Raw genomic sequence first — 15308 nt, 5'->3', positions numbered from 1 at the left:
ATATTTCCGTTTCCTCTCCGCCGGGGCGTTTTTGGTTGGACAGTCTTGTTGCGGGGAGGGCGGGGGAAGATTGTTTGCTCCCTAGACGCTCCCCGCACAACAAGGTAAACTGAGGTAAAGCCAGGACGGGGATTTTTTTGTTCTTGGTCATTAGGGATGACTGGAACTCAGGCCTTGGGACTGCAGAAGAGTGTGGGGTTGGAGCCTAGAGGCTCCGATGGTCCGCAGGACTGGTGAGGCGAGGTTGAGAGGCTTAGAAGGTGAATTGCTAAGCCGGAGAGGGTGGTGGGGGACCGGCTGGATCGAAGGAGGGAGTGGATGAGAGGGTGGGGGCTCAGAGGGGAGTCTGCAAGATGCTGACTAGGGAGGGGCTGGAGTGAGAGGAACAGGGACAGGGGCAGAGTCGGACCTCAAGTCCTTGAGGCCTGAGGAAAGAAGTTGTGGTGGGGACTGGTCGGACCACACAAGTGTGTGTTTGGGATACAGTGGTGTCTTTGGGAGACCCAGGACTTGGAAGAGGCTGCTGGCCAAGGTTCTGATGCTGACATCATATATAACTTGGCCTTTGTTTCTCCTGCAGCTCCCCAGAGGCTCATCTCTTAGCCTCTGCTCGGACTTAGCCGTCTCTCCATCTGCCACCGCAGCCTGGAGGCGCTTGCCTCCACCCTCCCGAATGGTGCTCCTCTTCGTAGGCCTCGGCCCAGGATCCAGGCCCCCTTTGCTCCTTGATTTGGGGCTATTGCTGCTGGGGTCTCTCGGTGGACTCCCTGTGGTGGGGTGTGAAGAACTTTCACACAGACCAGGCTTTAGTTATAGGGACCTCGCCAACACTTTGAATCTCTGCCTCTAACCGAGCTCGAGGCTCGTCCTGTGCCCCTTTCCCCCTGCCTTTGAGAAGAGAAGCCCTTCTCTTTGACATCCAAAGCCCAGGAAGCCTCAAGCTGGGGCCCTGGTCCCAGCATGTCAGCCCTCTCTCGTGCATAGGGCTCTGCCCTCTTCCAGCCAGCATGGCTGATTTCAAAAAGGCTCCAGGAGGCCGAGAGACTCCCCAGGGGGAACTGCGGCCAGAGGTGGTAGAGGATGAAGTCCCTAGGAGCCCGGTCGCAGAGGAGCCTGGAGGAGGTGGAAGCAGCAGCAGCGAGACCAAGTTGTCCCCTAGAGAGGAGGAAGAACTGGATCCTAGGATACAGGTGAGAAGGCCGAGTGGATGGAGGGAAGGGAAGCCCAGGTTCCAGACTCGCTGAAGAGACTGTGTCCGAGGAGAGGGGCCTTAGACTTACTCTCCCACAGTGCACTGGGGTGGGGAATGAAAACAGGTGTGCGCATCAAGCATTGTGGTTTATCGTGACAAGTGCCAACGGAAGTGCTGATGGAGATCTGGGGCCCTGCTCGGGGTATGCTGGGTGACTGTACACTTCAGGGCATACATAGAACCATTGCTCTTCTCTCTGACTAAGCAGAGGGGCTGGGAGCCCCGATGTCTTGCATGTACTGGAGGCAAGAGGAAGTGACTGAGATTGGGAGGCAGTTTTGAGGCTAAGTGAGGGGATCTTTCCATATTTCTGCCTTCTCAGCAGTGTCTCAGAATCTAGTTGTGCAATCTTTTAGGTATTTGAAAGGCACTATAAAAATTTGTCTGTATTTTTTTTTTGAGACAGGGTTATTTTAGACCATGGCAGCATAGAACTCAGAGATCCGCCTGCCTCTGCCTCCCAAGTGCTGGGATTAAAAGTGTGACCTTCATGCCCAGCAGAAAGCCTCTTATATTGCAAGGATTTAGACCAGTTGGGATCAGTCCTTATTATACATTCCTGGCTCTTGGAATTGTGGATTTACCAAAAGAATGGTAGAACAGTGTATTGCCGTGGAGTGTGTCCAGTCTAGTTGGTAAGGTGGGGATGGTTGTGTAAGAGACATCAGGGAAGTGGGTATGAAGAGACTGAGCGTTGTGGAGGAGATGGCTGGCTAGGTGAAGCTGAGCTATCTGTAGTGTTTCAGGGTGCTGTCTAAGGAGGACTCAGGGAAGTTTCTTGGGCAAATAATAGCCAGCATGTGCTTGTGTTTGGGGTCCAACTATGCCATTTGGGTAGGTTGCATCTCTGAGGTTCTGTTACTTGGGGCAGTGATTTATCTCCTTCTAGGTAGCCAGAGCATCCTAATGCTTGAATTCCTGGGCTTGTCTGTCAACAAACCTTAACTGGGTAATGCCAATGAATTGCAAAGAAAGCAAAGCTGGTTTTGATGTGTGTGTGTGTGTGTGTGTGTGTGTGTGTGTGTGTAGTAAGGCTTCTCTCGGGCTGTTTGTGTGCTTGTAATGAAGGATTTGGTGAGCTAGTCTTTTCTGGCATGAGTCAGTATTTTATTTCTGCTGTACTTCATGGTGCTGAATTGAAAACAGCTCAGCTTCTTATGCTCATTCTAAAGACTTGTCCTCCACTGAGAAAACACCCAAAAAAGTCTGGAGCCTCTGCCTCAGCCCCATAATTTGTGATTGTTGAGAAAGTTTACTTTTTTTTTTTTTGAGTTAATTTGTCTATAAAGTGGGGGATTTGATTTGTCTGGTTTGCACAGCTCCCATTCACTGTGCACAGAAGTATAGAATTTTTTTTAAATACTTTTGCTTGTTTCTTTGGTAGTGTTTATAGATCGTTAAGGAGCTCTATCTGTTCCTCGAGGAGAGGGCGTATAATGCACTTCTTATACCTTCCCGAAACATCCCCTGCTCTGCTCTGGAGAAGCCTTCTCTCCTGCCTTCTTCCATCTTCTTCTCACCTCTTGTCCTGTGTACTTTTCCAGTAATCATGGAGGCAAAGGAAGTAGAATGGAGAGGCACGATTGTGCTGCACTGCCCAAAAGGTAACCGCCAGAGTCCCTGTGGAAATGTAATCAGGTAGACAAAGACCCGCAGTTCTTACTGTGGTGCTGGTGCTGGTGCTGATGGGACATTTCTGCCTCCACAGTTCTGACTTTTGCGCTCTGGGAGGGAGTGTTGGACGCCCTGAGGGCGCGTAAGGTCAGCTTTGCCTCCAGGGAGCTTGCAGTGTGACCTGTACTGGAGGGGCTAGTCTCTCCTGCTAAGCCACACTGCACTTAGTGGAGCGTGGTAGGTTGCACGGGGAGGGAAGGCCCCACATTCCGCCTCATTTAATGACACAGGCACAGATAGGTCAGTTCTTCAGCCTGACTTTGTAGACTTTGCTGTAGGAAAAAGCAGCCTGGTAGGAGGAATACTGCAGTTTTGAGGTGGTGGCCACAACATTTTGCCTTCTGTGTTTGTATTCTTTGGTGCCAAGGAGGTGAGTTAGCAAGTGTTCAGTGTTTTTTTTTTTTTGATAGTGCATGCCTGGAAAATGTGCCTCAGCTCTTTCAGGGAGTGTCTGATTTTCGGAACACATTTAATGTGTCTCCATTAACAGATCCATCAAAACCCACTAGGGAGTTTTCAAAAACATTTCATTTACACTGCCGAACAGAATAAGATGTGAAATTAAAGCACAGCTGGGGCCGAGTCCACTAGGCAAGGGGTGGCCCAGAGGTAGGGCTCTGACCTATTTTGGAATTTTTTGAATTTCTTGGAAATGCTTATCTTCAGGGTAAGGCTCCATAATGTAGGGCTGGGTTTCCATGGCTGACAGGCAGGTAGCTCTTGTCTGTCATCTGGTGGGATGTCTCTGGAAGTAGACTTGGAGACTCGCCTGTCTCTGCCTGTAGTATCTGTTTACCCCTTCAGAAAAGGTCATCGTGTCTCCATCAAGGTTTCACTGGATCATTGGAGTTCCTCAAGTCCTCCAGCTTTTGGAAAGAGGGTTAGTGGAAGGAGTGGGTGTGTTGGGCAGAGGGATTGGTGGTGCTAGGATGGGCCTGGCCCCCTCTGGTTTTCTCTGCCTCCTTGGGTGTTTTGTTTTGTTTTGCGAGATAGTGTTTCATGTAGTTGATGATCTTGAACTCACTGTATAGCTCATGCTGACTTTGAACTCCTGATCCTTTTGCTTCTGCATCCTGAATGGGATTATAGGTGTGTGCCACCATGTTCAGCTCTACTTTCTTTCCGATGGATACTTTTTTTTAAAGATATGTGGACACCCTTGCTTTACTCCCAACTCTTAGCGTCCTAATCTTCATCTGTTAGTTTAACTCTCAAAGTACAGTCATCACCACCCTGGTCCTGTTTACTCATCTTCTGCTTGGGCTTTTGGTGATTTGTGGAAGAGGACCAGGAGCGTCCAAGGGTGGAGCAGAAACGTTGTAGTCAAGCACCCATGCTTTGACTCAGTGGCCTGGCCTTCTGGGAATGCACCCAGAGTGCCCCAAGAAGGTCATCTTCCTGCTGGCTGCTGGCTTTCTGACAGATGATGCATGCTGACTCAGACCCTGTCCTCCCTGAATTCCATTTTCGCTGAGTGCCAGGAGTTTCTGGTGGAACAGGCCAAATGGAATGTGTTGCTGACTGTTCACAACAGCACTTTGGGTGCTTAGCGGCTACCCACTGTACTTCGCCATGATGCTTCAGTGTGGCTGTTCCTCCCTGCTTACCATGTCCGTCTGTCTGTGGGGGGCTTCTCTTGGTTCTGTGTGAGCTTTGTGAGCACTAGTTAGACCTGTCAGCAGGCTTTGTCTTTCTTTCTTTCTTTCTTCCTTCCTTCCTTCCTTCCTTCCTTCCTTCCTTCCTTCCTTCCTTCCTTCCTTTCTTTCTTTCTTGTTTTTTTGAGACAGGGTTTCTCTGTATAGCCCGTCTGTCTTGGAACTTATTGGACACATGGGAGCAGTTTCCTGTACTTTTAGTTTTTCAGTGTCTTTTCAAAGTGTGCACTTGTGTGTCTGTTTATGAAATAAGTGAGCTCTTTCATTCCAGTCCAACCCCCCTCACTGGGTTGCTGGAAGGGCCAAGCCAGGCGAATGGTAGCCAACATCACATCTGTGCAGAGGGGGCAAGATGGTGGAGTTGCTGTCTAATGGCTGTCATGGATGAACAGCAGGCAGACTGCATGGACTGGTGGAGGCAGCACCTGGAGCGGAGCACCTGCCCTGTGGAGCCTGTGACTAAGTACCTGGCATTTCCCGATGCAGAGCCCTTGGCACAGCCCAGCACTCTAACGGGTATCCTCAGATTCCCAGGATCTGGGATTGAATGTGTTCTCTTAGGCAAGGGAGAATGGTTTGTAGCCAGCACCTTTCTTAGCTCTCTGTCCCATCACTGAGAGATCTAGGGTGGTTCCAAGCTCTTCTTTCAGGCCCAGGGACCAGTGAGACATTCCAACTAGTACGTCTAGTGATTTTTCTCCTGAGATTCCTCCTTGCCAGTACCAGATCATTGCACGGGGGAAGAGGGGGTGGCTTCTGAGATGACTTAGTAGTAGTTAAGGGCATGTACTGCTCTTACAGGGACCTGAGTTAAGTTCGCAGCACCCATGTTGGGCAGCCTATAACCAGCTGTAACTCTAGGGGAATTTGATGCCTTGGCCTTTGCAGGCACCTGCACTCACATGCATACCCCTCATCCTATACTCATAATTAGAAAAATGAATAGGTAGGAAAAGTTATATTGCATTGGATGGGATCTGGTCAAAAAACCTCTTGGAACCTTGCCCTTCCCTGGTCTTTGGTCTTCATCTTGATCATCCAACAAGCCCTTGTGTTTCTGTGTCCTGCATTTCCTTGGGGTCTTTCCCTTCTTCTTCCTCTTGGAACACAGTAAATAGCTTTTACTTCTGTTTCTGTGATCCCTCCAGCTTTCCTTCCATTGCTCGGATCTGTCATCTTACATCTCAGACTCAGTGGCCCCAGGCTCTAGGGATTCACTTTGCCAATTGGGTCTCTATTTTCTGCTCTTCCTATGGTGCCTGTTTCACTGGTCTTTCTTTGTGCCCCTCAACTTGTCTCCCTGGAGCACTTGCTCTGCTTTGCCTTCTTGCTGGGAAGAGGGGCTCCAGGCAACTTGCTCTGGCTTTTTCTAGCCCAGGTGGGTGATCCTGCGGTCTAGGGGGCCCCTGTACCCATTTTCACACAGGTTTACTGCTGCCAAGAACCTTTTGCTCACTGATGGGAGTCACCACCTCTGTGTGTGCTGTGTTCTAAATTCTGCCTGCCTGCCTGCTTCCCTCCCTCCCTCCCTTCCTCCCTCCCTCCCTCCCTCCCTCTTCTTTCCTTCCTTCCTCCGGTGCTCTTAACCTCTGAGCCATCTCTCCAGCTCCACTCATTTTTTTTCTCTATTTTCTACATTCTTTTTAAAAGATGTATTTATTTTATGTGTCTTATCTGCATATATGTATGTGGACCATGTTCATGCAGTGCCGTTGGAGGCTAGAAGAGGACACTGGATCCCCTGGAGCTGGTCTTGCAGGTGGTTGTGAATTGCCATGTGGGTGCTGGGTCCTGAACCTGGTACCTCTACAAGAGCAACATATAGTCTTAAACCCCGAGCCATCTCTCCAGGCTCTGTGCTCACATTTTCTTTTTTGGGGGGGGGTGTTTCTCTGTGGCTTTGGAGCCTGTCCTGGAACTAGCTCTTGTAGACCAGGCTGGCCTCAAACTCACAGAGATCCGCCTGCCTCTGCCTCCCGAGTGCTGGGATTAAAGGCATGCGCCACCACCGCCCAACGTGCTCACATTTTTTTAAGTACTGAGCAGTAAGTATGTAGTAAGTGTATACTAAGTGTGTGACCCTCCTGGCCCAGGAAGGAGAATCCTTTATCTTCTAGAAAATTTCCCCCATCAAGAGGAAGTAGTGCGTTCTGGTGGAGAGTGAGGCTCAGTGCTGCTGCTCTGTGTGTGGTCGGACCACATTCCCTGAACTGGGGTTTCCTCATCCTTGCAATCTGACTACTCAGTTAAGTGGAACTGTGAAGATTACATGAGACTGTGCTCTGGCCTGGACAGGGTGTCGCCGGAACAGTCCCTCCTGCATTTCTTAGCCCTTTTCAAGTGACTCTCTCTGTTTTTCCTCCCTGCCTAGTGTGGTTCACTTGAGGCTCCTCGCGCCTGTTCTAACTCACACCCTTCTTTGGCAGGAGGAGCTAGAACATCTGAACCAGGCTAGTGAGGAGATCAACCAGGTGGAGCTCCAGCTAGATGTGAGTGTCTCATTTCTCACGCCCTTGGGTTGGTCTCTGGGGATTACTCTATTTGTGCTTTCCTAGGTTGAGACAGTGGTGTGTCTAGAAATGAGATTCTGAGACCTGTATGCCTGCTCTGTATCTTCCCTTCCAGGAGGCCAGGACCACTTATCGGAGGATCCTGCAGGAGTCTGCAAGAAAGCTTAACACTCAGGGCTCTCACTTGGGGAGCTGTATTGAGAAGGCCCGGCCCTACTATGAGGCTCGACGACTGGCTAAGGAGGTATGCCTGTGTTTTTGCTGCTGTGACAAATACTGAGACCTTAGGGGAGGTAAGGGTTTCTGTGACTTACACTTCCAGGTCACGGTCCATCATTGATGGGCGTCAAGGCAGCAACCCAAGCAAGAACTGGGACAGGACCGTGAGAAACCTTGCTGGCTCACTTGAGGGCTTATACTCAGCTAGCTTTCCTATATAGTCTAGACCACCTGCTCAGGGAATGTGCCACCCATAGTGGGCTGGACTTTACATCAACTAGCAATCAAGACAGTGCCCTATAGACATGCCCACAGGCCGGTCTGATCTGGACAGTTCCCCAGCTGAGATTCCCTTTCAGGTGACTCTAGGCTGTGTCTAGTTGACAGCACTAAGCAGCAGGGCAGTTGGACCTACAATCAGGGAGGGCTTCCTGCAGGGACTGTTTCTGGACTCGGTCTCTGTATGGAGTTGAGAATAAGGTACCATACTTAAGGGTATGGACGTGCTCTGAACAGCCTGTGAGTTGAGGTTCTTATAGTTGTAGGAAATGGGCTCAGTGGATAAAGGCACCTCCTCCCCGGCCTGATGACGTGAGCTCATTCACTGGAATCCACATGGTGACTCCTGTGTATTGTCTTCTGACCTCCACATGCATCGTGTGGCATTTGTGCTGATACACACACACACACACACACACACACACACACACACACACACACACACACGTATAAAATGTAAGAAAATGGACTCATGGTCAAGAAATGGTTGTGTGGAGGCATTGGGTCTTGTCCAGAAAATTTCAGTCTTACTAATGGCTTCATTCTTTCTATCTATCCTTCCTTCTGCCTTCTCCTCCTCTTCACTCCTCTCTTCTGCCCTCCCCTCCCCTCTCCTCTACTTCCTTGGGCTGGGATCAAACCCAGGGTCTTGGGAATACCAGACAAGAACTCTCCTGCTGAGTTCCACCCATAGGCCTCACCTGCTGATGTTTAGATGTCTTCTGTGTTTAAATACTTAGGGTGTTACTAGGATATCCACTCTGACATCCTACTGTTTTCTCTTTCTTTGTTTCTTACTCTCTTCCCTTCCTTCCTTCTCCTTTTTGAGACAGTGTCTCTCTATGTAGCTCTGGCTGTTCTGGAACTCTATATAGACCAGGCTGGTCTCAAACTCAGATTTGCTTGCTTCTGCCTCCTGAGTGCTGGGATTAAAAGCTTGGGCCATTATACCTGGCTTGATAATGCTACTGTTTTGTTTTGTTTTTTTGTCAATATTTATTATTATTATTATTGTTATTGAGACAGGGTTTCTCTGTGTAACAGTCCTGGTGTCCTCAAACTTGCTTTGTAGACCAGGCTGGCTTTAAACTCACTGAGATCTTCCTGCCTTTGCCTCCCAAGTGTTGGGATTAAAGGCATGCACCATCACTTCCTTGGAATATTTATTATTATTAATGGGAATAGGTTTTTGTTTACCTCAAAATATGTAAGCAATATGGTTTTTACACTGTATTATTCATTTAGGTATATATTATCACTGTACTATTACCTGTAATTCAAATTTCATTACAAACTTGTATACAACCTAGGCAATTCACACTTATATTTTGCATTTGAGAACCACTTCTTAGTAACTTGCATTTTTTTTAGTTTTCAATTTGAACAAAATTTACATTTAATAACAAAAAAGAACTTCTAATTATATATGAATTAAAATATAGAAATAGTAGTAAGAGGGAAAATCTGGTGTTCTCCTACTCCTCAGCAGCCTTTTTTTTTTTTGCTCTCCAGATATTTCTTAAATTTGCACATATGATAGATTTAGCTTTAAATATAATTTGATAATTAGCAGTCATTCGAAAACAAACACATGAACAAACTCATTGCTCAGGAACTTTTACAATTATTTCTTCTTGAGTTTTTACAATTTTATTGATACTGCCAAATTTGGTAGAGTTGCCTTTTTACAATAATTCTGTTTATAAAACTCATTTACTCTACAACCTATAACAAAAAGTTTGACTTGGTAATTTATGTCATTCACTTTATCAAATGTGCAACCTATTACTGCTTTAGAGAAGTGCAGGAGGTTGATTAGGTCATATGAGAAGTCTGATCTTTTAAAAAAGTATGTACATGCCGAATTTGAACAGCTAAAATCATTGAACTGATTCCTGATTCATGTGGCTGCTTAACCCTGTTTGTGCCAGTGTATGTATGTCATGCCAACTCTAAAAGCCAGTTTGTTAGTTGCTATGAATCTGTTTCTTTGTATGCTATAAGCAACTAAGCATGCGTTCTTCCCTTTACTATTATTTCTAGATTTTGCTTTTTTTTTGTTTTAAAAACTACTTAGGTGTATATTTTACAAAAGTAGGGTCATATAATATGTGCTGTCTTTGTTCCTTCATCTTACCTGTGTTACTGTGTTATAACATAATACAAAAGCTCTAGACAGCCACCTTCTGGTGACGAAGTGCTTTCTGGGGCTGAGAAATGGTTCAGTTGTGAAGAAGTGTTTTGCTACTGAGTCACACCCCTAACTCTGTGTCATACTTTATAAGCTCAACAGCTATATCCTTTCCTTCCTTCCTTCCTTCCTTCCTTCCTTCCTTCCTTCCTTCCTTCCTTCCTTCCTTCCATGTATTTATTTATTTTGAGACAGGGTTTCTCCATGAGTCCTGGTTGTTCTGGAGCATATTATGTGGACCAGGCTGGCCTCAATCTTGAACTCACAGAGTTCTGCCTGTCTCTGCCTTCTTAGTATTGGGATTAAAGGTGTGTACCGTCACGCCCAGCTGTGCTATTTCCACTTGTAAGACATGCTCTTTTCCATTTTCTGTCAACCTGGAAGTGTGGGTTTGCTTCTAGGTTTTTGCTTGCCTAGTAATGGTTGAATATCTCTTGTCTTAATTTTGGATAGAGGATGTATCAGATGTTAAACTGGTAACAGATGCTATGCTTGATCTTAGCCAGTGAGCTGAGAAGCAGTCTTTATCTTAATTTTGGGCTAAGAAATATTTTGGACTCTTTTCCCAGATTTTGGGATATATGTCTATATATAATGTCATACCTTGGAGATGACAATCTAACCGAAACCCGGAGCAGGGTTTGTAAATCTCATAAGCATCCTATACATATAACCTGATATACACAAATATTTTTATTTAAAAATAGTTGTTTTATTTATGTGCGCGCGAACACACACACACACACACACACACACACACACACACACACAGTCTGTCTAGATGTCATGGGGCCACCATGCCCTGGCAGCAGTATCTTCTCCATGTTTCTACATCTCTTTTTCACATCTGTAGAGCGTTGCTTTGATGGCATCTATTTTTAGTGTGGTTTGGGAACTGGAGCTGACAGTATAAGCGGGTCCCTCTTTGTCTTTCCTTACCCCTTTGAGGTAAGGATCTTATGGGTGACTGGGGTCCTTCAGGACTCTCCATCCTGATGGCCCTCTCCCCACAGGCCCAGCAGGAGACACAGAAGGCAGCATTGCGCTACGAGCGGGCTGTGAGCATGCACAATGCCGCCCGGGAGATGGTTTTCGTGGCTGAGCAGGGTGTCATGGCTGACAAAAATCGACTGGACCCTACTTGGCAGGAGATGCTCAACCATGCTACCTGTAAGGTAAGGGGCTGCTCCGTTTTACATTGCTTCGTCTTACCTCCTCACCCCTTCTGCTCACTCTCCCCCTCCAGCCGTCCCTTAGCTTTGGTTTCATTTAGGGCGGAGTCTGTCCTACCACTGCCCTCTTGCCCTCCAGTGCTTCCATTCTAGCATTTCCCTCTTAGGAGGCCTCCCTACTCTCTGTCCTCTGGATGGGGCTGACCCATGAGCTGTTTCCAGGCAGTGGCTTTGGATTCAGTACCCACGTGCTAGGTTCAGCTGTGTAGCTCCCTCCCTGTTCCTGTTTCCAGGAAGTTTCTCTTCAGTGTCTTGCACTCTGCCAGTGTATCTTGGAGGGTTGACTTATGTGCCATTTCCAGGCCTCCTACAAGTAGACTGGGAAAGGGGGCTCCCTGGCATGGGCTCACTGTGCCTCCTTCAGCTTGTCTGTGGCATGTGTCAGCTCCTGGGTAGTGACTGTGTCTTTCAATTTTGGATGCCTAGAGAAGACACTTTATCTATTGTGAGCTTCATGAATGGGTTTAGGTGTGTTGGGTAACCATAGGGATGGGGGTACCCACGAGCTTGTCTGGTTCTCTGCTTCTCCTGGAAATCTCCTGGTTCCATGCTGTTCTGGGCTACACACAGATAGGGAGCGTGTGGAAACTAGGAGAAGTTAGCATGCCTCCGCGGCTTTCCATAGGCAGTGCCTCCTGTCCTGTACTTCTAGCCACTGGCACTGAGGGGTCCCTCAGGATTATTTGGTTGCTCAATTGCAGTGTGCTTGAGGGTGTTCAGCCACTCTTAGGGAATGAGCTGGCTGTAAGTAACACCCTTCCATGGTATCAGCAAAGCTGAGTGGCATGTCATACAGGCGATGACAGGCAAGACTGTGGGGAAGAGGTGTTTACAGAGGCAAGTGCTTGAGATCCGTGTCCGAAAGATATGGTAAGAAGCTCTTGCTGTCCCCAATCCCTGTCCGTCTCACTTTGTAGACAGTGGGGGTTGGGGGAAGGGGTTTGTGGACATTCCTTTTCAGGTTCCCCCAGGGCAGTGTGCATATTGGCAGCCTAGGGCTGATCCTGGGGTGTATGTATGCCAGCTCATTGATGTGTGTCCTCCTCCCTATCCGGGCCAGGTGAATGAGGCAGAAGAAGAGCGGCTTCGAGGTGAACGGGAGCATCAGCGTGTGACTCGGCTGTGCCAGCAGGCTGAGGCTCGGGTCCAGGCCCTGCAGAAGACCCTCCGGCGAGCCATTGGCAAGAGCCGCCCCTACTTCGAGCTCAAGGCCCAGTTCAGCCAAATCCTGGAGGTAGCTAAGCTTGAAGGATGGACTGGTAGAGGAAGTGCTGGCGTGCTTCTTTGGTCAGTGCTGGGGACTGATGCGGGTAAAACCTTGCCAGATCAGCCAGTGCTCTAGCAAGTGCTCAAAAGGACCCTGCAGGAGTGGGAGGCCCGAGTGATCGGTTTGAGCTGGTAGAGAACATTGATCAAGAAGCAAAGGTAAATGAGGAAAGTGAGAATTGGTGGAAGCTGGGAATGGGGGCAAACCAGCCAGATGCAGGGGAAGAATGGAGAGAAAGGGAGGAGGAGGAGGAGCCAATGGGAGGAAGGCTGGGTGGGGCTCAGGTGAGGAGGGACATTCAGAGGGTGTAGCAGGGCTGGAAAAAGCATTGTGGTTCAGTGTTGTCTAGGGTATCTAGGGGCTCTGGGATAGGAGGCTGACCTTAGGCTGAGTGGGTTCAGAAGACATCTTATGGGTTACCTGTCTCCCCCTGCAGGAGCACAAGGCCAAGGTGACAGAACTGGAGCAGCAGGTGGCACAGGCCAAGACCCGCTACTCAGTGGCACTGCGTAACTTGGAGCAGATCAGCGAGCAGATTCATGCCCGGCGCCGGGGCTTGCCTCCTCACTCCTTGGGTCCACGACGATCCTCCCCTGTGGGGGCTGAAGCTGGTCCTGAGGGCATTGAGGATGGGGACAGTGGGATTGAAGGGGCAGAGGGAGGGGGCCTGGAAGAGGGCAGCAGCCTTGGGCCTGGTCCAGGCCCAGATACGGACACACTGAGCCTGTTGAGCCTGCGCACCGTGGCCTCTGACCTGCAGAAGTGTGACTCAGTGGAGCACCTGCGTGGCCTCTCAGACCACGCCAGTCTAGATGGCCAGGAGCTGGGACCCCAGAGTCGGGGACGCCGGGGAAGTGACGGTGGAGTCCGAGGGGGCCGGCACCAGCGCAGCGTCAGCCTGTAGCTTTGTGCGGTGTGCTGGCTTGACTTCAATATGGGCAATCAGGGCCCCAGGTCTGGTCTGCAGCCTTGCCTGGGCAAGGTCAGCTGTGTCTCAGTCCTCTGTCCCTAGCTTTCTCACTGTCCCTTCTCAGGAGGCAGCTCTCTCTTTGCCTTACCCACCCAGAAGGCTTGCGCTCTGGCCCTGTCTCCTCTTCCCCTCCTGGCACTTGAGTCTCTCTGATGCTCTCTGATGTCCTCTTCCGACCTGACTTCTATCTGTCTGACTTTTCCCCTCAGGGAACTTGGTCAAGAAAAGATGCAGGAAGGTCATGTGAGAACACGTGTCCTAGCCCAAGTGGTTGGACAGGCCCTCACCTGTTGCTTCCTGGCATCGTCTTCCCAGAAGGCAGCTCCCCAGGGTGCCCTAGATATGCTGCTGAGTCCCGGCAGCCTGTGCTCTTGTCCTTCTGTCCTAGCCTGCCTGTGAGCAATGTGTAAACTGTCCGTGTGCCTCTGGAAGACACTACCTTCTGTCAGTGCACCCCTTGTGACCTTCGCTGCTGTGCTGCGTGTCCACAATTCAGTGTCAGGTGGAGGAGCTCAACTTTGTTACCAACGTGGCCATTAGGACCAACTCAAATGGCCCCTGTCTGTGTGGTTTGTCTCCAGCTGGGCTGGGCCCTTCTCATTGCCAAGGTGCTAGTAGGTCCCTGATGGGGTCTATGCTAGAGGGTAGAGATGTGAGATTCTCAAGGCTGAGACCTTGCCATCCCCACCCGCCTCCTCGTGTGTGGCTCTGGGCTTGCTTTTTTTGGGTAGAGGTTGGACTGGAGCTTGGCACCCTCCTACAGGGTGGCATTAGGGAATTTGGTGCTCAATTGTTCTCTAGTGCTCTTCCTCACGCCAGATAGTACCTACTCCAGGAACCTTTGGGGAGCGCTTTAAGCACAGATGCAAAGCCTCCCGTGTGTGGGAGGAGTTGACCTGAAGTGAGAGGTCCCAGCCTCAAAGAGCAGCTCTGGGTGCTGGTGCTCCCGGGTCGTTTGAAGGGAAACCACACCAGATCAGGGTGCCTTGGAAGAGCTGACCTCCTGCTCCATCAGGAGGATGGCGAGGGGGCTTGCCCAGGGCTGGGGGAAGAGCACCCATGTCTCGCATGGCAGCTCCCAATTTTCAGGTTTGAGGATGGTCACAATGAGAACCGTGGGGTTTGAGGTGGCTGTTCAGGAAGAAGAGAAATGAGGACACGCGTGTACGAGTGCATGTGCTGGTGTGTGTGGGAAAGGGTCAGTCCTGGTTATTTAATAAAATCGTTTATGTAACAGCCGTGAGTACTGTCTGGTCACACAGGCTCTGTGGACAAGGCTGGGGAACCAGTGCCTAGAAGACTGTGTGTAACGAGTGCCGGGGTGGGCTTGCTGCAGAGGGCCTGCAGGGTTGGAGTGACCATTGTTGGGACTAAGACTCCAGAGTGCTGGCATGACACATAGTGCCCTGGGTGTGTCTACACATAAGCATTAAGGAAGGGGAGGGATCAAATTAGGGATGTGACATTGAATCTGCAATATTAATGACATATTCATATAGGTAGTGACTCCTGACTTGGAGCATGTCTGGTTATAGGAGGAAAGGTCTGAGTGTATTTAGACAAGGATGAAAAAGACCTGTGAAAAATCCAGTAAATCAGGTCCACAAGGAGCCGTGGAGGTCAAGATTGGACTGGAGCTGAGCTTTGCCACTTCCCAGTGCCTTCTAAACAGATGTGACCCACATCTGTAATCCTATCATTCAGGAGAAGGAAGGATGATCAGAAATTTGAAGTCACCTTCAGCTACATAGAGTTTGAGGCCAGCCTGTGCTACATGAGACCCTGTCTCAAAAACAAAGCCATGATCAAAAGACTTTGGTCTTCATTACAGCTGGGGCATGCTGCTAGCCTTTAGAGCTGAATTGAGGTAGTGGGTCAGCCCAGGAGAGAAAGAGAATTACCAGTGTGGTGGGGCTTTAGGTGGCAGGGAAGGGCAGGGTGGAGGCCAAAGGTCAGAGTACAAGCAGAGTAGTGATCCTGTGGGCACTGGCTCCCCAGGGCCATGGGGAGCCAGTACAGCAGCATTCACTTTTGACAGGCACTGTCCAGGTCTTCCTTT

General features: G+C 49.3%; 1 protein-coding gene and 1 pseudogene across 3 annotated transcripts; one reads left to right on the top strand and one right to left on the bottom strand.

Annotated features, from left to right (window-relative positions):
* Window positions 1-8: 8 nt before the first annotated feature.
* Window positions 9-14485, top strand: Sh3bp5l (SH3 binding domain protein 5 like). Of its 3 annotated transcripts, none has more exons than XM_075992480.1 (7): window positions 9-114; window positions 581-1190; window positions 7008-7070; window positions 7207-7335; window positions 10794-10955; window positions 12073-12246; window positions 12716-14485. In XM_075992480.1, the coding sequence occupies exons 2-7, from the start codon at window positions 1008-1010 to the stop codon at window positions 13181-13183; spliced, it is 1179 nt and encodes a 392-aa protein (XP_075848595.1). In that variant the 5' UTR covers window positions 9-114; window positions 581-1007; the 3' UTR covers window positions 13184-14485. The 3 variants fall into 3 exon arrangements, with proteins under 3 accessions (XP_075848595.1, XP_075848596.1, XP_075848597.1); XM_075992481.1 differs by having other exon boundaries at window positions 20-104; XM_075992482.1 differs by having other exon boundaries at window positions 47-260.
* LOC142832102 (U2 spliceosomal RNA) lies at window positions 10199-10302 on the bottom strand (annotated as a pseudogene).
* Window positions 14486-15308: the final 823 nt, after the last annotated feature.

This window comes from Microtus pennsylvanicus, chromosome 11 (genome assembly GCF_037038515.1).
Source record: "Microtus pennsylvanicus isolate mMicPen1 chromosome 11, mMicPen1.hap1, whole genome shotgun sequence".
Classification (NCBI taxonomy): domain Eukaryota; kingdom Metazoa; phylum Chordata; class Mammalia; order Rodentia; family Cricetidae; genus Microtus; species Microtus pennsylvanicus.
This window is presented reverse-complemented; position numbering and strand designations above follow the sequence as displayed.

What these genes read in the sequence shown, in the direction of transcription:
- Sh3bp5l (XM_075992480.1), top strand. Translation starts at nt 1,008, where the DNA reads ATGGCTGATTTCAAAAAGGCTCCAGGAGGCCGAGAGACTCCCCAGGGG. An exon ending in AACTGGATCCTAGGATACAG is followed by an intron (nt 1,191 to 7,007) that starts GTGAGAAGGCCG and finishes CTTCTTTGGCAG; the next exon opens with GAGGAGCTAGAACATCTGAA. An exon ending in AGGTGGAGCTCCAGCTAGAT is followed by an intron (nt 7,071 to 7,206) that starts GTGAGTGTCTCA and finishes CTTCCCTTCCAG; the next exon opens with GAGGCCAGGACCACTTATCG.